At 37.6% G+C, this 23,929-nt stretch overlaps 1 protein-coding gene across 1 annotated transcript; it reads left to right on the top strand.

Annotated features, from left to right (window-relative positions):
• The first annotated feature begins 562 nt into the window (after window positions 1–562).
• Window positions 563–13,438, top strand: slc39a4 (solute carrier family 39 member 4). Its single transcript, XM_061742375.1, has 12 exons — window positions 563–890; window positions 3,550–3,888; window positions 5,624–5,822; window positions 6,355–6,545; window positions 7,574–7,751; window positions 9,184–9,356; window positions 9,482–9,667; window positions 9,792–9,896; window positions 11,549–11,603; window positions 11,713–11,865; window positions 11,950–12,137; window positions 12,893–13,438. Exons 1-12 carry the CDS (start codon window positions 672–674, stop codon window positions 13,019–13,021), a joined length of 2,115 nt encoding a protein of 704 aa, XP_061598359.1. The 5' UTR covers window positions 563–671; the 3' UTR covers window positions 13,022–13,438.
• Window positions 13,439–23,929: the final 10,491 nt, after the last annotated feature.

Below are 23,929 nucleotides of genomic sequence, written 5' to 3'. Positions count from 1 at the left end.
TGATCCATTTTACTTATCCTGTGAAGGACAGAGGCATATTGATAAGTTCAGAAAACTTTTTTATAGTTGTGTTTTGATGTATTTGATGTAAGCCCAGTGGATATTTAAAGCTTACAGAAGGCTGCATTTAACTACTACTATGTTATTCCTGCAGTATTTGTGTTTTGGTCAGTGCTATTATTTGTAATATATTATATTATTTGTAATCAGCACAAATTATCTGTCCCCATATGATAAAATCCACCATCCCCCCTGATTTTTCTTTACAACTCGAGTACTGGTGGTAACCATCACAACCTGCAAGTACATTGAGCTGTATATTCCAAACAATAAATCACAAAATGTATATCAAACATATATATTAACCATTGTTTATGACTGTGCCCAAAAGTAACCTTTTTAGTTGCTTTGTGCTGTGTGTTGCTCCAGTGCTGCAGAAAGCCCAGCAGGCTGCAGGTGAGCGCTTTTAACCTACACAGGTGTAAAGCGCGAGCCACGTGTCAGCCAATCACCATCCAGACTCCAGACTTTTCTCAAACTTATAATAACTGAGACCAGAGCTTACAGCTCAATGTCACTTCAGACATACATTGAGACTGCACCAACCTCTTCCCTTTTTTTACTTTAATCGTTCACAATTCTTTAGAGAGGTTTTTACGGAGGTCTTTAAGATGTTCTCGCTGCTTCTCCTTGTTTCCCTGTGCTCCGGCCGGGGTGTGTTGGCTTCAGCACCGGCTCCGGCCGCCGTGGAGGCGGTGGAGGCGGCGTACCTGGCGGTGGTCGGCGTCGTGTCTCCGGGGCAGACGCATCTGACCGGGGACTCCCTGCGCTCCCTCTTTAATACACTCGGGAACCGTGTGCAGTGTGGCGGAGAAGTGCCGTGTGGAAAGGTAGGTTTTATGAGGGGAGCAGGGCCCGGCCGGAGAGCGAGGTGCCGGGCTGCAGGTGAGAGGAGGGCGAGGTTCAAGAACTGATAAAGACCTGTACCTGTTCCAACAAACCCCTGATAAACCGCTTTAACTCTTCTTTTTTTATGTGATAAAAAAAATGTATAACAGCTGTTTGACACAAACTTTTAAGACATGTTTACACTGAATCAGATTAAGTGTTTCTCTGTAGGTTATTATGAAAACCAATACCATGCACTGCAAAAACTCAAAATCTTACCAGGAATATTTGTCTTATTTCTAGTTAAAATGTCTAATTTTTAGTCAAAAAATCTCATTACACTTAAAACAACACTCATTACCAGAAAAATACCTTGTTATTTGACATTTTTCACCTGTTTCAAGTAGATTTTCACTTGAAATAAGTAGATGGAACAAGATTTATCTTCTCATTACAAGCAAAAAAATCTTGTTCCATTGGTAGATTTTTTTCTACTTATTTTAAGTGAAAATTTACTAAATCTAAATCTACTACCTATTTCTAATTAAAATGTGTAATTTTTAGTCAGAAAAATCTCTTTACACTTAAAACAAGACTCATTGCTGGAAAAAACAACAATTTTCACCTGTTTCAAGTAGATTTTTACTTAAAATAAGTAGAAAAATCTGCCAGTGGAACAATATTTTTTTGCTTGTAATGAGAAGATAAAGCTTGTCCCACTGGCAGATTATTCTACTTATTTGAAGTAAAAATTTACTTGAAACAGGTGGAAATTGTCAAATAACAAGTTATTTTTCTGGTAATGACTCTTGTTTTAAGTGTAATGAGATTTTTTGAATAAAAATGAGACATTTTAACTAGAAATAAGACAAATATTCCTGGTAAGATTTTGAGTTTTTGCAGTGCACCGTTTCTCCAGGATTCGCATACTGCAGTCATGGGCCTTTTTATTTGTTACAAATTACTAGATAAATTGTAAACTTTTTTTAAAAAACATAAGGTTAAAGGTAGGGAGGTTGTAAGTTGTCATTTGTTCATTTCTTTATTACCTTTATGTCCTGTTACTTTTTACCAACGGGACATAAAGTAAGTTTTCTTGTGAAAAACTAAGAAAGTAACTATTCATAAAAGCATAACAGAACTGGCATTAAATTAATACATAAATACATACATACATCGTAGGTCTGCATAAAAATGTAATAAACAAAAAGAAAGAAAGAAAATGGGTATACAAAGTTCAAATTGTGACCATTCCATCAGAAGTTTAATATTGCACATTAAACTAAAGATACAATTGCGTGCAAAGCCTCTGGGCATTTTTTGTTTGTTTGTTTTGAAATGATGTCTTTGCAAAACCATATAGAAAGAAACCATATATATATATATATATATATATATATATATATATATATATATATATATATATATATATATATATATATATTTATTTTTGTCAGAACTAATGTAAAGTCCAAATGAAATGATTTAAATCAAAGAACAAGATAAGAACCATCCTGATCTCTTTATTTATCTATAGATTTAATTACTTTTCTCCTTTTCAGTGTGGTCATTTCATTAGCACCTCAGACAAAACCTCTATCAAGTGGACGGATGTAAATTACTAGAACATATAGTGTGACTGATGAGTATCCTTCACTGGCTGCAGGTGGACAAAAAAAGGAAATAGAGATGGAAATGTGTTTTAATGTTTACTTGATCCCATGAGCTTCATATACTATTGTTGATCTAGAACTAAAAAAACTTTAGAAATGTTCAGAAAGGTAAAAGCAAATCATAGCCTACAAAGGTAGATACCGGTATGGCAGAATGAAAGTGAAATGTATCTCTTTATCTTTCATTATTATCGTCTACCATCATCCCAGCACAAAAGAGCAGAATGGAATTTAATTAACTGTAATTAAATTCCTTGAAAAGTTTAAAACATTTTTTCCGGACAAAAGTGTGTTAAACATGCTGTTCAGTTTTCACGGGAACTATAGAGATTCAGGGAATATCTGCTTGGTTGCAAGTACAGTTTAAAGTCAGATTAAAAAAACAGATAGAGGTATTTACAAAAACATCATCATCACAATAAAGTAAACTCTCTTGCATCTTAATTGTACGTGGAAGTCAAATCTGACATTAATTCCTGGAAAATGCTACTAAAACTATCAATATGAATGCAATCACATGAATATAAGTGTATCTTTTTGTTGAGCCAAACCAAAGTTGATAAAAAGTCTGCTCGGGTTCTCTTTGCTCTCAGTCACAGGTTGTGGATCACGATAAATGATCAGTATTTTAGGATGGTTTCCTCCTTTTATATTACAGTACAACTTCTTCTCTGCATGTTCTTTGAGAATGTTGCGTCTAATGAACAAGAAATAAAAGGTTTCATATTCATGAGATTATAGATTAGACTGTGGGTTGCCATTTATTCTGTTATTTTCAACATATGCAAGCAATGGTGAATAACAATTGCGCATTCTTGATGTAAAAAAAAAAACTATCAAAGAAATGTGTGAACTTTGATTTGTGTAATTCAGACCTCCAAGCAGTAGAATCTGCTGTTTTATGTTCCTGTAGATGGAATTAAGGGACCAAATTAGTTTGTGTAACTGATCTATGCTCCCCGTTTTTGTCTTTTTTTATGTTGCACAGTGCGATCTGGCAGGTGCTGTTCATCAGCTCATCGGAAATCACTCGGACCATGGGTTGGAAGAAAGCGTGAAAATCGGAGACAACGTAACCGTCAGCGTGTCTCAGTTCTCTCCTCTTGCCTCCGGGAGCGTCCTGTACCTTTCTTCTCCTGGCCCAGTCTGTGTTGCCTTAAGCCAGGGAAAGTGGGCAGAAGAGACCGAACATTTCCTACACAAATTCACACATCACGACCACGTTAGAGAGTCGCACGATGACCACGGACACAACCACATGGACGTGCATGGGTTGGAGAGTGTGCTTCGAGAACTGCACCACCATTATAAGCCCTCAGACAATCAGGTAAGAGTCAGACATTAAATCCAACAATAAATGTCAATTTCCTGACCTGTGGTTAAACATGAAGCCATGACATTACCATACTGAACTTTGAATTTGTTGGTACATTAAATCCAACAATAAATGTCTATTTCCTGACCTATGGTTATACATGAAGCCGTGACTCTACCATACATACTCAATATTTGGGTATTTTACTGTCATATAGTGTAGTACTCTAACCTTTACTTAAACTGGAAAAGTAGTTTTGCGAGCATGCCTTACTAACATCAAATACTTTTAACCCATTTATTGACAAACTCTTTTTTAACAAGTATATGTACTATGGAGGTAGATTTGTGTCTTAATTATTCAATCAAAAAATATATTTTCAATTAAAAAAAATTCACTTCAATCAAAAAAATTATTTCAATCAAAGAAAAAAAGTGTTTGAATGCAAACAAATATTTGAGACTCAAAAAATTGCATTTGAACACTGTTTTTCTTTTATTGGAAATAAAAGGTTTTCTTTGATAGAAGTGAAGTTTTTTTTGCAACTTTTTTGATTGAAGTAGTGTTTTTTTGTGTTTGCGCCATATTATGGGTTATTTGTGTCTTTATCATTTAATCAAAAAAGAAGTTGCTTCAAAAACAAAAAAATATTTTCAATGGAAAAAAATCACTTCAATAGAAAAAAACGTTTTTAATCAAAGAAAAAACATATTTGAGACCCAAAAAATTGCATTTGAACACTTTTTTTTGGATTGAAAATATTTTTTCAATCAAAGAATCAAAGAAAAACAGTGTTCAAATGCATTTTTTTGAGTGTCAAATATTTGTTTGCATTCAAACACTTTTTTTCTTTGATTGAAGTGAATTTTTTTTTAATTGAAAATATATTGAATTGAAGCCATCTTTTTTTTGATTGAATAATTAAGACACAAATCTACCTCCATAATGTACCTTTTTAATTATAGCCAATATGAAGCTTCTTCAGGAAGACTCAGAAAGCTTTAAGATTTTTAAGATTTAAGTGGCTGCACACGCACACCTTGTATTTGTCACTTAAACCATAATCATTTTTACTTTTTGGAAGCAACAATAAAGTATAAGACCTTACATATGCATTTGGCAGGAGGTATCCTTGTCCCTGCAGGTCCTGGTACATCTGCAGTGGTTTCACTTTTCAGTCCCAGAAACTGTTGTTTGAAGGGAACAACCCAACGTCTCCTGTTTAACCCCATTGTAAAGACATATAAGTGGGAGAAGTGGAGGTCATATTTCATTACAGCCTACTTAAATTAGAGAGTGCCAAAAGATTAGTTCAGATTTTTCAAGACAGCCTGTTCCAATTTTAGACAAAACCTGCTTTTGAAAATGTAAAACAAGCTAAAACAAGCTAATATTTACTTAAACTGAAAAAGTACTTTTGCGAGTATGCCGTGTATGAAACCAGGTACAGTAGCTTAGCTGGTTCAGCAAGTTCCCCAAGTACAGACGCTTAACAATGCAGCCAATTTACCTTTGAAACATCCCCCTTCTTCCCCATCTACTGTACTTCTACATTTTAGTCATTGAGTATTGCCAGATACAATAGATGTATTCACTAACCTCTAAATCCTGCTCTGTTTATAAAACTCAGTATGCTGTTGAATGACAGCAGCTTTCATGGGAGCGTTTTGAAATGTGGACTCTTTATTGCTCTGCCCCTTCTCATTATTTTTTTTTATTATTTTGTATTTTTGTCGATGGTTATCAGAGCTGTGTTACAGCGAGCAGCATCATGAAAGAGGTTGATCCGACTTCAGCAGACCAGATACAGGAAGTGGGAGCAGTGTTGGGCCGGGTCCTGTACCACGCTCTGCTGGGTCACTGCTTCAGTCCGGCCCTGCCGGAGAAGAGCTTCTTCCTCGACTACATCATGCACCATCTGGGCTCAGAAAATGTCACTGTTAAAGGTACAAAGTGACACGTGTATATACTTCCCTTAAAGTTCAGAATCTGTAAATTCTGTAAATTGATTAAAACATTGTAAGCTATTCACATTCACTGCAAAAACTCAAAATCTTAACAAGAATATTTGTCTTATTTCTAGTTAAAATGTCTCATTTTTAAGTCAAAAAATCTCATTACACTTAATACAAGACTCATTACCAGAAAAATAACTTGTTATTTGACAATTTTCACCTGTTTCAAGTAGATTTTCACTTGAAATAAGTAGAAAAAATCTGCCAATGGAACAAGATTTATCTTCTCATTACAAGCAAAAAAATCTTGTTCCATTGGCAGATTTTTCTACTTATTTTAAGTGAAAATCTACTTGAAACAGGTAAAAATTGTCAAATAAGTTATTTTTCTGGTAATGACACTTGTTTTAAGTGTAATGTGATTTTTAAAAATTAGACATTTTAACTAGAAATAAGAAGTCATCTTTAGGATTTTGTTTTTGTGTTCATCAGCACATCATATAATGACTGTTTTGCTGTACAGAACTGGAGGTTCTCATGAGCAGCTTGAAGATTGGACCAGCACACGATCACGATGACGGACATGGTCATGAACACGGACACAGCCATGAAGAAGATGGACATGATGGACATGATGACAGAAGACTGAGACGGAGGAAGAGGAGCATCCATGAACGTCATGAGGGACATGAGAGCAACAACACCTGGGAGCATGTATGAAACAGAACAGAACACACACGAGAAAATACCTTTCAGGTTTATCTGGTCTCTCATGATGTGCCTGCAACACAGATGATAACCTGAGGAAACAGAGCTCACATACATTTCATTAAATTGGTTTTCAGGTTTATTTTATTTTATTCATACATTTGTATGCATTGTTTAATTTCTTGTTGTGCATCATCGCTGTCGTATTGGCTGATAACCTTAATTTATATTTCACTTGATATTAGTGTGTGATATTAGTGTCTGTAACATTAGATTGACAAGTTCTCTATAAAAACTAGAGAATTGGCTAGTAAGGGCTATGACTACGTTTACATGCAGTTCAAAATCCGGGTTATTGCTAATATTCTGGTTACTGAAACATTTGGAATATTCCGGTAATTAATCATTTGGGATATCTCGATCAAACCAGCGATGCACGGAAAACGTCTTGACGCAATTCCTGTCATTTCCGCTTCTTCTTCCTGTATCCAAATTCAAAACAAATGCTGCTTCGCGCAACTTTTCACTTACCTTCTTGTAAATCTCGCTATCTCCGTACTTTCTACCGTCTACAAATGCAAAAATGTTCATATCCTTCATTACATTTATGAAGTGATTAGTCTCCTCCTGGTCTTGCGTTTCTCCGTGTTTATAAGAACTTCCTGGACTCAAAAGACCAGGATTCATTGTGAACAGAGCATGTGCAGAAAACAAATTCATGTTCCGTTTGATGGGGATATTACGTTTGGCGTTTACATGACCCAATATTCAGGTTTTAAAAGGAGTAACCCAGGGGTCATATTCAGGTTTTTAAAAACTGGAATATGAGCAAATTTGGGTTATTCAAAGGGGTTATTGCTAACAATCTGGTTTTAAAAGGGTTATTGACTGCATGTAAACGCAGTCTATGTGTACATATGTAATTAGTTTGCCATCTTTGAGTTCTACTTTTATATTATTCACAAAGGATAGGTGAAAAAAAACTCAGACAAAGTTCTTGAAGGCTTTGTTTTGTGTGTTTTTTCCTCTCCCAGCACTGTTTCTCTGCTGACGAGCTGGTCCTTATATACGGTGTGAGTGACAGCAGCAACTCCACTCTGGGCCGGTCTGAACTGGGTCAGCTCAGTCCTGCACTGGTGCAGCAGATCCTGAGTGGGGCCTGTGCAGAAACCCCAGAGGAAGTAGCACAGGACGGACTCACCAGGACTGAGAGTAAGTCTGTTTTATACTACAGTGACAAATGTTTGACCGTCATGAAAATGAACAATGTTAGTCCCTCCACCGGGCATTAGGAACAAGTTATACGCTTGTTGTTACTGTAGCTTCAGTCAGAAGATGGTGTTTGCAGTATTGAATTCTCATTTCTTTCATATTTTTTTTAATTAACAATGTCCTGAGGTCTTAATGAAATGTATGTGGCATTCTTTTTTAAAAATACCCCAGATCCAAAGTACAACAGCTCTTCTTTAAATCTTGGTTTATAACAGTTGATCAGAAGGAGATGAAGTGACTCCACCCTCATCTTCTGTGGGAGAGGTTTTACTGTTTTACTTCTCCATGGAGATACATCATAACCTTTTAATCACATTGTAATTGTTTGACAGAGAGCAAACAGTATCTCCTTAGAGCGCATACACAGCAAATCTAGCCCACTCTGCTTTACAGTATATGTAAGCAGGCTGATAAACTGGAAAATACTAGACTTGCAGTTTTATTCTCAAATACTTACACTGCAGTTCAAACATGAACAGTCATTACTGATCTCTGTTTTAGACGCACGTCTTCATGAGTCATGCCTTGCACCGGTCCAGATTGTTAAAAGCTGCACCAGAGATAAGAATACTGAAATGACTTAGACTAACAGCAAACTTGCAGTTCAAAATCATATAAATCCTCTGTAACATGTGAGTTTGATGAACTCTGACCTTTAATCTCAGTCTGTTCTTCTGTGCTGTGTTGAAGTTTTCAGAGCCTACTGTATCTGAAATAATTATTCACCAATTTATAAATGTTTTGAAATTGATTTTGGGTTTAGATCAGGGGTCGGCAACCCAAAATGTTGAAAGAGCCATATTGGACCAAAAACACAAAAAACAAATGTCTGGAGCCGCAAAAAATGAAAAATCTTGTATAAGCCTTAGAATGAAGACAACACATGCTGCATGTTTCTATATTAGTTATAACTGGGGGAAGATTTTTTTTTTTTCATTATGCACTTCAAGAAAAAAGTCGAAATGTCAAAAAAAGTTGAAATTTCGAGAAAAAAGTTGAAATGTCAAGATTAATGTTGAAGTACAATCTTGAGAAAAAAGTCGAAATGTCGAGGAAAAAAGTCAAAAGGTCGAGAAAAAAGTCGAAATGTCGAGGAAAAAAGTCAAAAATGTCGAGATTAAAAAGGAAAGGAAAAAGAGGAAAAAAAGAAGAAAAAAAGGTCAAACATTTTATAAAAAGCTCCAGGGAGCCACTAGGGCGGCGCTAAAGAGCCGCATGCAGCTCTGGACCCGCGGGTTGCCGACTCCTGGTTTAGGTGCTACAAAGTAATGAGGCAACAAATGAGAACTCAGACTTTAAATGACTGGACTGGACAGGATGCTTTAACCATCCTTTAACTTCCATCCTTTTCCTTCCTCTCCTCCGTGTGTAGGATACCTTTATGCCACCCTGGCCAACGTGGTAATAACCCTGGCAGCCATGTTCGGCATCGTGGTGCTGCTCTGCACCTCGTGCACTCAGGTCTTCCAGATGAGTATCCAGTTTTGCGTGAGCATGGCAGTCGGTTCACTGACCGGAGACGCGTTACTGCACCTGCTACCCATGGTGAGGGATCTCCACATTTAACACCTGACAGGAATTTTTCTAAATTGAATTTAATCATTTCTGGCTTCGTAAACAGTCTTGAAAATAGCTCAAAAGACTTGACATTTTGTCTTCGTCTTGTCCAGTTTCTGGGTTTGCATGTGCACGTACCTGGCAGCAGCCACAGTCACGATCACGACGAAGGACTTCCTGATTACTTATTAAAGATGCTGGCAACTATCGGTGGGATCTACTTCTTTTACCTGATGGAAGCAATTTTCTCTCTGATCACACATAAAAATAAGCATCATCATCATCAGCATCACCATGGGGTAAGATAAAACGCCAAAACATAATATTTGTACTGCATCTCTGTGGATTTTAACATGTATAAATCCAATTCGTCTTGATCTTAAGGCTGAATTCATGAATTATTGTGTCCATTTCTCCTTTCAGGAAGAATCTGATCCTCACCACTGTGACCACGGTAGAGTATTAGAGATGTATCAACAGGAAGAGAAACAGAAAAAAAAGATTAAGTCATCATCCAAAGCAGACTTGGTAAGAATCACATGACACAACTTAAAAGGTTTTAAAGAAACACTCTAGAGTTAAATTACTCCTAAGGTCTATAATTTGATACTATGGAGTTTAAACTTTCATTAGGGAACAAACATTGTGAATCAAAGACGCTTTGAGTGCGAAGGGAATATGTATTTTCAGGTCACTGGTGATTAATATTAGCATCTGGAGGAGATAATAGCTCCATCAAGATACATATAATAAAAAGAAAAGTCATTTTAAGTCTCTGACAAGACTCAAAACTATAATTCCACTTATCGTGGAGTCTGTTGACAGAAAACTGCTGTCAACAGACTCCAGGGGAGGAGAGTTCACGCCTCTGCTTAGTATTAAGTGTTGTGCTAACATCAACTGCCATTTTACTGCAAACATGTTCTGTTTTCACTCAAAACTTATTTGATTAACATACTGTAGTTAATAGATCAATAATGATATATTTTACTTCTTACTGTAAAAGGCCAGGCAAGTTTATTTATGTAGCACAATTCAACAACAGAGGGATTCACAGTGCTTTACAGAGACATTAAAACATATATAAGATGCATGATTTGAAGTTTAAACAAAAATAAATTAATAATAAAATAAAACATAATAGGATTCACAGGATTCAAACCTGAGGACTCTAACCCAAACATAATTTACAGGATTTAAAACTTGATTACGTTTTTAAACTCAAATTTAAAAGTACCAGTGTAGAAAAAAAAGCAAAACAGACATCACTTAAAAATAATTAACATATGAGATGCAAGAAATAAAGGTTTCAGTGTATTATGGTGCATGACTGAAATGCAGCAGTAAATACAAAGGTTTTCAACCTGGATTTAAAGCAACTGAAAGTTTCCGTAGCTCTGATGTATTCTGGGAGTTTGTTTCTATGTAAAAGACATAGTTTTCTTAAAACTCATGAATGTTCCTTTAAGCTGAATCAGTTGAAGCGAAAGGTAAACAGATATTATTCACCTGCACAGAAAACACATTCAGCATTTCAGTACAGTCACTATTATAACACCAGTCGAATCTGCTACTGTATCTGACCGAAACATGAGCAGGATAGCAACAACTACCAAGTCACTTGCTAAGCAAATAATTTCAGAGAAGACTTGGCAACAGATAGAAGATTTAAGGCATAATCTTAGTGTCACTTGGAAGTGGAGCAGGTAATGTGACTGAGGAAATGAAGCTGCACCGATCACAACATACATAACATACACAATGCGAGCTGGATTTTGTCAAGTAAAAATCTTCAGGTGATTTGAAATCTAAGAATGACCGTGACTCTTAGTCTCCTAGACAACATATGTATTTAAACTAATAGCAGGTGTGAGACAATTGAATCCAGTCAAAATAACCAAGACCTTCAGACATGACTGCAGCTTGTTTATGTTTGTTCTAAAATGATGGAACTGCATTACATCACTAGTTTCATTCAACCTCTAGTGCACTGCAGCTACTATTTCCTGTTTCCTGACTGTTTCAACTTGTTAAACAGTCACTTCTCACTATTTCAGCCAATATCTTAGAGGCTGTAAATCTCTTCAAAATCAAACACACTTGATACAATTGCTTGCTGTATTTATGCATGCATTTCAGTTTCTTTCTGTATTTAATTATTATGCAAATCTGCATTTCAGGTTGACAGTGATGACAAAGAAAATACTTTATCAGAGATGAATGCGAGCAAAAGAGGTGAGCAATGTTATCTCCAACACAAAACAAGCATATCATCACCAAATTGGGACAATTACCACGGCTGCTCCTGCACACGCTATAATCTTCACTCTTCTTGCGTCTACAGAGCTGCGTCTGCTGCCTTATATGATTACCATTGGCGATGGGATTCACAACTTTGCGGACGGATTAGCGATAGGTGCAGCTTTCTCCTTGTCGTGGAGGTCTGGGCTTTCCACATCGCTGGCGGTTCTCTGCCACGAACTGCCACATGAACTTGGTAATTATCACACACAATGTCTGAGTTTATCTCTATTCAGGGAAGGGCCATGAACATAATGGTGTTGCTGTTGTTTCTCTGCAGGGGATTTTGCCATTCTGCTCCACAGCGGCATGTCTGTTTGCAAAGCATTGCTTCTCAATGTTGGCAGTGCCTTGACCTCGTTCATCGGCCTCTATATTGCTCTGTCAGTTGCCACTGACATTGCAACCCAGCAGTGGATAGCTGCTGTTGCCGGGGGACTCTTTCTGTACGTGGGACTGGCTGATATGGTGAGTGTTATTGTTCATGGTAAACTACAGGACTGTCTCAGAAAATTAGAATATTGTGATAAAGTCCTTTATTTTCTGTAATGCAAAAATGTCATACATTCTGGATTCATTACAAATCAACTGAAATATGGCAAGCCTTTTATTATTTTAATATTGCTGATCATGGCTTACAGCTTAAAGGAGCTTGAGGCAGGATTTATGAAAAAAATGTGTATACGTTTTTAAGTTTTCTAGTAATAATGTCAGATGAAGCAGGCTGTGTGCTGCAAAATGTGCTGCAATTGTGGGGGCCGAATTTCCCGCGCTGTCCTGCGGATGTGACGTCACATGACGCTGCATGCACGTTCTCCCCGTTCTCCCGTGCCGGCTTCGCTGTTGGCTGCAGTACCCCTGACGGCCGTCGTGGCGAAGGGTGGCGCTAGAGAGTCTCATTTCTTAAAAGGAGCCTCATGCTCCTTTAAGAAAACTCAAATATCCTATCTCAAAAAATTAGAATATTCTGGGAATCTTAATCTTAAACTGTAAATCATAATCAGCAATATTAAAATAATAAAAAGCTTGCAATATTTCAGTTGATTTGTAATGAATCCAGAATGTATGACATTTGTTTTTTTTAATTGCATTACAGAAAATAAAGAACTTTATCACAATATTCTAATTTTCTGATACAGACCTGTATACCTGGTAAACAAGACAAACAATGTAGCTTGCATTAAAACAGGACAAACCGTTTCACTCCATCTTTGTTCTTCCAGCTGCCTACGTTGATCCATGTGAACAGCAAGAGGCCGTGGCTGATGTTTGCTCTGCAGAACCTTGGACTTCTTACTGGGTGGAGTGCTTTGCTGTTGCTGTCAATTTATGAAGAACAAATCAGCTTTTAACAGTTTTCATCTTACACCGCTGCCTGCCGAGTTGGTTCATCTTGTTTCTGGGGTAAAGCCTTTGGGCAACAATCACAGACATGACTAGGAGTTTGGACATCTATTCTGTGGCCAAAAGGATGAGGCAGGTCCTCCAGACTAAACATAAAACTTCACTAACAAGTCAAGTAATGTTTTGGAAAAGAGATTAAAGTGGACTTTTAAAGTGATACAAATACTTTATAAACTCAGTGCACTCATGTACATTTTTGACTGTGTGTAACAGTGAAACCACAACGAGCTGGAGTGTTTTGTAATAAGTTTTAGATGTACCAAAGAATAATGTGAATTTGCAATCTTATTGTTGTATTTAAAATAATTATTGTCTGAATGTTGAGAAATAAATGTAAATATAATGCAAAATTAACATTTTACCAATGCCTATGTCTGTCTTTACTGTTTCGATGGTCTTCATTAACCCTTTTCCTTGAAAACACTGTTTGTTAAACACTGATGTTTCTAAAAGCAGAGACTGTTATCAGAACCTGACAGCCTTCAAGTGGCAATAAATTCTTATAATAATATTATCAGTTAATATTCTTGACATTCATAGATTCATAGGTACTATGCTAACTGAATTGAAAAGAGAAAATGATAAATATTCTTAACACATCACCAATTTGTTCCTCAAACAGTAAAATATCAGATTTATATTCAATACAGTGCTGGGACTACAAGGCATGTCACCGACCACATTTAACTTGGTTTCAAAATACCAAGTTGAAATCATTTGAGTTAATTAAAGATAACTAACTAATGTTGCAGGGTATAGATTGTACAAATACCCATCTGTGTTTGAAAGCACATATTTTGGTGTTTAAAGTGAATATCCTCTCAAAAATTCAAACATACTACAGTTGTGCATTTACTGTATCCTTAAAATAAGTAGTGGAAACACTTAATCCACCCCTCAAACTTCTCGGTATAAACAAAAGGTGTACGGACATGGTTTAAAATGTGGCTTTGCACTGCATTCTTTTGGTATTTTTTCCCAGGAAATGTCACTGATATTTTGTCAGGAAATTGTGCTGCACCTTGAAAAAAAACATGTAATGGGATCGTATGCATCAAAATAAGTAAGTTTCTGAGCAGCAGTAAGAGGCTGCTTTGCATTACTGGGAGAGGAAAAAAATACATACATCATTTTTCTTTATTTCCTGCATTTCTTTATTTCCTGAAATGCCCACTGTGTAAAATGTAAATAAAAACAGAATGCAAATCTCATATTTTATCCCCAATAAAACATAAACAAGATAACTTGTTGAAACAGACATTTTGCCATTTCGTAGTGCTCACTTTGAATTTGACTTCTAAGAAAGTTAGAACAGGGGCAAAAAAAGACTGGAAAAGCAATCGGCACTAATCAAACATAACTGGTGGAGCATTTGATAACTAACTAGATTAGCTGCCAACAGGTCAGTAACATGACTGGGTATAAAAGGGGGATTTCAGAGAGGCATAGTCTCTTAGATGAAAAGATTGGTTAAAGTTAATCAATCTAAACACAGAATGTGGCAGAAAAAAAAACGAACAATTTCAGGAAAATGTTCCCAATGTACAATTGCAAAGAATTTCAAGATCCCACAATTAAAATAGATGTGTGCTGTCGCTCTGATGTATCCATTTCTGAACCTACCATCGTCCTCACTCCCACAGAAACCCTCAACATTAAAACCTGCTACTTCCAACTCTGCCCCGTCTTTTCCTCAGTGCCACAGTCTCTAAACCAGGACTGTCAAACTCCAGTCCTCAAGGCCCGCTGTCCTGCCTCTTTTAAATGTTTCCCTGCTTCAACATGCCCTGATACAAATGACCGTCATTTACAGACTTGTGCAGACCTTGATGACATGCTGAGGATGCACATTCATTTGAATCAGGTGTATAAATGCAAGCAGACATCTAAAACATGCAGGATAGCCGCCCTTGAGGACTGGAATCAGGCCTGTGCTCCAAACCATTAATTAGGGCCCGAGCACTTACAGTGCGAAAGCCCTATTGTATCTGTAGGAATTGTTCTCGTTCTCATTTTTATTTTTATTCTGGTTTTTCTTCCGACGAAATGAGGGCCTTTTTGCCCCCCTAAACGTGCCCCAAAAGTCACCAAATTTTGCACGCAAGCCAAGCCTTGCAGAAAATTTGATATTTAATGGTTTGCATTAATGGGCGTGGCCTAATGGCTCAACAGCGCCCTCTAGAAAACTTTGTGCCTCAAGCCCCACAATACGGTTAGACGTACATGCACGAAAATCAGTACACACCTATATCATGTCGCAACTTAAAGAAAAGTCTCTTGGAGCCATGGCCGAAACCGAACAGGAAGTTGGCCATTTTGAATTAATCGTGTTATTTTGGCGCAATTTATACTACTTCGGCCGCTTCTTCGCCTGAACCGTAACGTGCAGCCAGTTGTGTTATACATCAAAATGTGTGTCTCCATCCTGCGACGATGTGCATTACTTTTAAAATCGTCCACCTTCTTTATCTCTGCTCCCTGCAGCCTCACCGTTCCACTTGGGTTCCTCTCATTCACACACCTGTATTCTGTTTTACATAAACACAGATGACACAAAACCAGGACTACTAGAGTCCAATGACGCCTCGCCTGCAGAAATAAAAACACAAACAAGTTTGTTTAGCCTTGCAAGCCACCAGCCAAATCTAACGCCAGCTTATCAAACCTTAGCTGCATTTGATTAATATTCTACAGACTATCTACAATCTATACAGACAATCACTAATGTAAACAAGGCTTTCTCGTTAAACCAAAGAGTAAATAGATAACCTTACCTGATACAAAGTGGGCCCTGCAGACGCTAGCATTTTCTGGTGTTGGTGTCTCCCTGCAGCTTAGGTCTGTAGCAGCGGATCTACAATGAAGCTCTGTTTAAGACCAGCTGCTCTAGTCGTGTCCTGTAGTTGCAGCTATGACTACTGGCCCTAAAACACTAGAGTTTACACTAACTATAGGCATTAATAAAGAGAAACATTTTAAGTTTGGTTTTAAAGGTGAAGGTGGTGTCAGCCTCCTTAACCCAGATTGGAAGTTGGTTCCATGTTATGGTGCCTGATACTGTAGCAGAACGCCTGTCCTCCAAATCTACATTTCGGTACTCTAGGGAGAGCTCTATTAGGAATATAAGATACTATTAGGTCTTGCAAATATCATGGTGCTAGGCCGTTTCGGCTTCATACGCAAGTAATACAATTTAAGATTTTAAGTTTTAAGCCTATGGAGGGCCGTTAACACTGTAAGACAGTGGTCCTCAACCTTTTTTCAGTGATGTTCCCCCTGTGAAATATTTTTTCAGCCAAGTACCCCCTAACCAGTGCAAAGCACTTTTGGTTGTAAAAAAAAGATCTAAAACTGATCACTGTGCCATCAGTAACTGATTTATTAAACATAAAAATATTGCTGCTACGCTTCAACCACGACTCCATCGTTGGTCCAAGTGATTGACAGGTGAAGCCAGGTGATTGACAGGTTAGGTGGAACCATCCTGGTGTGGGGGATACTCTGCGGTTTTAAGATAATAAGTTGAATAGCCTACTCCTGAAGATAAAATTCATTTTATGAATTTCGACTTATATTTTCCTCAATTATTTATGAAACATTTATTTTTAAAGGATTTTTGCATGGATGCTACTTTTTAAATATATGTATATTTTAAAATCTCACGTACCCCCTGGAGTGTCTTCACGTACCCCCATTTGAGAACCACTGCTGTAAGACATAGTCTCTTTTGTTGATTCCTTTTTTTTCAGTAAATTACTTGGACATCCTGCTAATAACACATTGCAGTAATCTAGTCTAAAAGATACAAACGTGTGAATTAGTTTTTCAGCATGATTCTGGGAGAGGATGTTCTTAATCTTTGCAATAATATGGAGATGGGAAAAAGCTGTTTTACAAACCTGATTAATATTTGGTTTAAACGACAAATCCTGATCGAAAGTAACACCAAGGTTTCGCACAGTAGCACTGGAGCCCATCACTACACTACCTAATCTCTTCCTAAAGTGTTTGGAACCAAAAATAATAATCTCTTTTTATCGGAATTTAGAGGCAAAAAATCAGGTTCTGTTTCACCCGGCTTCATACACAAATACAGCTGAGTATCATCAGCATAACAATGAAAATGTATGCCGTGATTCTGGATTATACTTCCCAATGGCTGCATGTATAAACTGAACAAGATTGGCCCTAGCACTGAACCCTGCGGAACACCATCGCAAACTACAATGTTATAGGGGTATTTTTGGTAAGATTCATATCTATCCATCCATCAACTTCTACTTATCCACGGTTGGGTCACAGGGGTAGCCTAAGCAAAGAGGCCCAGGCCTTCCCCCCGTACAGCTCCAGCTGCTCTGGGGTAATACCGAGGCGTTCCCTGGCCAGTTGACAGATATAATGATATAATCTATCCAGAGTGTCCTGGATTTATGTGGCCTCCTACCGGTTGAACATCCTTGAAACACCTCACAAGGGAGGTTTCCAGGGGGCATCCTCACCAGATGCACAAACCAGCTCAAATGGCTCCTTTCTATGTGGAGCACCACAGCACAACACAAATTAAAAATGTTTAAAGAGGACCTATTATGAAAAACAGGTTTTTTCTTGCTTTAACATATATAAAGTGGTCTCCCCTCAGCCTGCCAACTCAGAGAAGGAGGAAAGCAACCAAATTCTGCAGTGTCTGTACAGCCGCCCGGATGAGCCATCCAGTGTCATGTGCCTTCTATGAGCCAATAAGATTCTGCTCCCGTTGTGAGTCACGACGGGAGCGGATTTTCATAGGTCGGCCTCCGCTGCGTGAAACCACGCCCACAACTAACTCCCCCGGGACAAGAACTCCGCCATTGTTTTGAACTGTGGTTTACCTGTTTAGAATTCAATCAAAACTTCCTGTGTGAATTAGTGTGAAGACGAGGTGACCCGGTTCCCCCTTCAGGGAACTAAAGGCTGATTTATGGTTCCGCGTTTCACCAACGCAGAGCCTACGGCCTAGGGTACGTGTCGGTTTAACACAGAACCGTAATTCAGGCTTAACATCCCAGGGAGTCGTTTGCACTGTGTAACTGCACGCAAGCGTCCAACTATCGCGTTGAGCTGCGTGACATCAGACGCTCTCTGTCCACACTGAAACTGTTAAACTCACGGCCAGTTAGGACAGTCCAATAGAAAATAAATAAAGCAATGGAATTGATTTTGTCGCTGACGCTCGCTCGCATGGGACACGCTTTAATAGTGTACGCAGCCGGCTGCTCTTCTGCCCAGAGAGGCTTTGTGCCTCCCCTGCTACGCATCATTCAGGCACCCAATCAGCACAGAGCCTCATTATCATAGCCCCCCCTCCCCTCAGGATCCAGCATAGAGAAGGTTAAAAGCGGTGAAACTAGAGACATGGCCCACAGGCTGAATTTCTAATTTATGTAGAAAAAACAATCAAAAGATTGTTTTTAGGACATTCAAGGCCTGTTTAAAATATACATTAAATGCCATAATAGGTCCCCTTTAAAGTTATATCAGACAAGTTACAAAATGATTTACAAATGTGTTAATGCAGTATCTGATGAACAGTTATATTGGACAGGTTCTTATCAGAATATACACTATATAAAATCGCCTTCCCTAAACTTTGAACAGTTATTTCTTTTTTTATATTTTTATTGTACATCAGTGTCTCTGTGCTCCAGTTGTCAAGTACCGCGGCCCTGCATGTTTAAGGCGTTTCCCAACACACCTGATTCAAATGAGTGGAAACACTGTTTAACCCTCCTGTTGTCCTCGGGTCACCATGACCTGCCACTGTGTTTAAAAAACAAAACAACTAAATCGTTTAATTGATATTTTTTTAACTTGAAATTTGACTTCCCCAGCTAGGGCAAGTAAGAGGAAGAGATGTCAGTTCTGCACTCAAAAGAAAGACTATACTGTGTGCTGCAGGTGTAATAAATATCTGCAAAAGGCTGCACACTTGCATACTGCCCTATACGTCATAATTAGATGAATGGGATGTTATATTTCATATTATACATTATCAAAAATTGAGTCATTGGGATGAATAAAAATGCATTCAAAACTCCCTTTTGCACATTTCTTTCTTTACCTATAGAAATAAAGAAGATGAAAAAGAGGGAAAACTTAAGCATTCTCACATTTTGTGATGAATGACAAGTTGTTTCTTCAAGCAAGATGAAATTTGGTGTTTAAAAGTCAATTAAGCTGCTTATAATGGGGGTTTACTGAAGACTGGTCATTTTGACCCAGAGGACACGGATGTATTCAGAAAATGAGGACAACAGGAGGGTTAACATGTTTCTAAAACAATACACTTATTTAAAATAAACAAATCACCTCAGGTTGTCATCAAACTCATCTGATAACTGATGTATTTGAGCCTGGTGCGTTTGAGTAGAGGAACATCTAAAGCATGAAGGATAATGGGTGTGAGAACCAGGATTGAGGAACACAAACAATACGTATAATTACATGAACATCCTGACTAAGGACAGAGTCCGATGACAACTCACCACACGCACGCACGCACACGCACACGCACGCACACAGGTGGTTATCACTTTGGGTAAGACTGTGCATTCCTACAACGACTATTTGCTGCATGAGTGACATCAAGGATGACCTGTTAAACTCACCCATTTAATGACATCAGTTAAAGCGTCTACTGAGCCTTTTGTGCCAGAATAATTACAGAGATAAGAGTGCATAAATGCTGACATGGAAAACAAATGTTCCAAAGGTCAGTTTAAAAAGCTGTCCAAAAAGAATTAATCTCCCATATATATATATATATATATATATATATATATATATATATATATATATATATACACAGGACTGTCTCAGAAAATTTGAATATTGTGATTTTCTGTAATATTAAAATAATAAAAGGCTTGCAATATTTCAGTTGATTTGTAATGAATCCAGAATGTATGACATTTTTGTTTTTTTAATTGCATTACAGAAAAATAAAGAACTTTATCACAATATTCTAATTTTCTGAGACAGTCCTGTGTGTGTGTGTGTGTGTGTGTGTGTGTGTGTGTGTGTGTGTGTGTGTGTGTGTATATATATATATATATATATATATATATATATATATATATATATATATATATATATATATATATATATATATATATATATATATATAAGCCTTTTGCAGATATTTATTACACCTCCAGCACACAGTATAGTCCTTCTTTTGAGGGCAGAACTGACATCTCTTCCTCTTACTTGCCCTAGCTGGGGAAGTTAAATTTCAAATTAAAAAAATATCAATTAAATGATTTAGGTTTTTTTTTTAATATATATATATTACACGTTTATGGAAACATTTAAGACATTTTTATGAGTTTCAAGAACCCATTGACTTACTGTGCCAATAAAACATGTTGGTGGCGACGGACAGGAGGAAAAGAAAAAGAGAGCATTGTAATGTAAATGAATGTCATAATAAACGCCAATAAAAGCAGCCCATTAAAACATGCAGCCAGGTCTTATACAATAAACTGTTATTAAGTCACAGACATGGTCTTTAGTAAATGAAGTGGGGACTTCTCAACCATCCGTAATGTAGTTTTCAATATAGGTGACACTTAGATGAAGTTATGTTGTGGGAGAGTTGAAACTCAATGACCGTTATCAAGTGAACTTAATGAGAGATGGATGTCCAGGAAAGACTATAACTGTTACTGTAAGGGCTCCGGCGGTAATATGAGTCACACCAAGTGTGAGTTACGACACGAATGATAAGCACAAAAGCTCTTAAGATTGAGCAAAAACATATATACATATTTCTTTTAACTATTGATGCTGAAAAGGTATTTATAGTGCCTTGTGGGTAGGAGGAATGAAATGGCTTAACTAATGAAACAAAGTGAAAAAAAAGTTTTGTTATGGAAAGAGAGAGAGAAAAAAAAAGGATTTTTTTAAAAAATAAACCATTAAATCAGTGCTGCATCTTCCACATGGCTAAAATACTCACCAAAAAATAAATAAAAACCTTCAGTTAAAGTCAGCTTGTAGCAAGACAAGAAACTTGCTGGATGAAATGTCACTGAATATTTTTTTTCAAGTATACCATTTATAATCTGTCATACCAACTTTAAATATGTTCAAATAATGAGAGACAAAACAAGTATAATTAAGTGTGAGTTACAGCTCCTCATTTCTCGGTTTAGCCCTGAACAATCAACCTTTGTCAAAACAGAATGCGAAATATAATACTGTTGGAAGACATTTACCAGAAATATGATGAGGTACATCAGATTACACAATCTCAACTCAAAGTGAATGTCATAAATAGTTTTGTTTTGTTTTTAAAATCATTCGAACCATAAAAGAAAGTGCAAATTTCCATTCACAATTTAACAGATCAGTTTTAACTGTTTTACTTGCTGTATGTGGGATAACTTTTGCAGTTCAAAATAAGAATGAGTAGTTTCCAGTGTAACAAATAATGGCAATCCAAAATGACTAATAGGTATGACATTATCAGCCGGCCGGTGTCCTCGTGAAGCGCAGAGATAGAGGATGGGCGTTCACTCGGTCATGAGTACAAGCTGCAAAGACAAGTTGACATAATGCCGGTCACAGATTAACAAGTTTACAAGGTGAAATAAGTCTCTGCCTCTGCTGCAGTTTATTTGAAACTGGAAGTGGTTCCTTTATGGCATTTCTCAAGTTTACAGCCTTTTTGTGGCAGTTTCATCTCTAGAAACCTTTAACATTTCAAATGAAGCAGGACTCTGTGGTTCAGATTCTCACCGCTCACAGATTCATTCAACCATCGGCGACTGGTGAAGAACAAGAATTATAAAGCTTTAGAGCGGCCAAGTCTAAAGAAAAGTGCTAAGAAACTGTGGAGGGCCTCTCAAATATGTCCTTTGAGCTTGATTTGGGGGAATTAAAAAGGTGTCAAATTCAAACAGTTGAGCAACAATGTTTTAATATCCATAGATATTCCCACTGAGGAGGCCGAATGAGAAAAATAAAAAGTTGGGCCAGTTACAACTAAAAATACTAATTTCTCACTAAAATCTCCTGGTGTCTTGTTATTGATCCTCTAAGCACCAAAAGAAAAGGGTAAAACTTATCCGGGAATGTCTATTAAAGGAGCTTGAGGCTCCTTTTAAGAAATGAGACTCTCTAGCGCCACCCTTCACCACGACGGCCGTCGGGGGTACTGCAGCCAACAGTGAAGCCGGCACGGGAGAACGGGGAGAACGTGCATGCAGCGTCATGTGTCACATCCGCAGCCCAGCGCGGGAAATTCGGGACCGAATTGCAGCACATTTTGCAGCACACAGCCTGTTCAAGGCAACGGAGAGATACACTAGAGGGCTCATTATTTTGGGTTTGGAACGCTTCATCTGACATTATTACTAGAAAACTTAAAATGTATACGCATTTTTTTCATAAATCTTGCCACAATCCAGCCTCAAGCTCCTTTAACTGTAGAATTATGACTCCAATTACATTGTAAATTAATTGATCTTATATAACACATCAACCTTATCCCAGTCCTTCAAAACCATGCATTGGCCATTCACACTACAACAACTCTAATCACAGAATTTACAGATTTTTACAATCACAGCCCGATTTGCACACAAAGGAACAATGTGGGGTTTCCTACATAACATCTGACAAATCGAGGAATTAGTATGACTTAATCAAGAGAGGACAATCACCACTGTCCACTGAGCCACACCTACGCCTCCACAATTAGACTTTTTCCCGGAAAATGCTGACGTGATGACCTAGTTTACACCACTTTCAGAGAAGTGTGATGTCATGTTTCTGCTGCGTGAGGCTGAACACTCACTGCAAGTCTTTCATTAACCAGGATTACGTTTTTATCTGGTAAGGGTTAACCTCTATTATGCAGCAGTTTCTTTTTTTAAAGGACATATTCTATACTTTTTTTCTTTTTTACAAGTTCACATAAATTCACATGGTCTTCATAAAATATCTGTAACATGTTTTTGTTAAAGTACGACAATTAAAAAAGACCGTGAATGAAAACCTTGAATTTCATGCCTTTTTTCCTCTTCTGGTTTTATGGGGTGCAGCGAGCCACCCGACTCCATACCACCTTCACGATGGTATGCTTTATTTAGGACCGAATGTCTTCCAGATACCATTCAATTGCAAATTTGGACAAAAGTAACACTCATTAATCCTTTGATTGCATTATTACTACAACAGTCTACAGTTCCTATCCTGTAGGAACAGTGAAAACCAAGCTCACACTATCACACACCAAACTGATTAAAAAAAGAATACTGAAAAAAAACAATACGTGAGATAAATATACTCCTCATGTATTAAAAGTGAACTGTTCACTCATTTCATTACCTCCAGTGCAACATAATGTTTGCTAAAATTAAGTAGATGTAAAATAAATTAAAGCTGCAAGCAGCGATGAACGGGCCCTCGCACTCACGGCCACCGCCCCCCATAAGTATCAGAAATGACACCACCCACGACTTCCTATGTCAAACCATTGAAAAGTTATAGCAGAAAAAAGGGACAACCAATCAGAAGAAGGGGCGGGGCTAATTCAGGCCAATGAAGGTCAAGGACTCCATACAGAGTCTGATGACACCACCCACGACTCTCCATGTCAAACCATTCAAAAGTTATAGCAGGAAATAGGGACAACCAATCAAAAGAAGGGGCGGGGCTAATTTTCACCAATTATGGTCAAGGACTCAATACCGAGTCCCATGACACCACCCATGACTCTTTATGTCAAACCATTCAAAAGTTATGGCAGAGAAAAGTTTTCCGGGGGGTGCTGTTGAGCCATTTTGCCACGCCCATTAATGCAAACCATGAAA

The sequence above is a fragment of the Cololabis saira genome, chromosome 15, assembly GCF_033807715.1.
Source record: "Cololabis saira isolate AMF1-May2022 chromosome 15, fColSai1.1, whole genome shotgun sequence".
NCBI lineage: Eukaryota > Metazoa > Chordata > Actinopteri > Beloniformes > Belonidae > Cololabis > Cololabis saira.
This window is presented reverse-complemented; position numbering and strand designations above follow the sequence as displayed.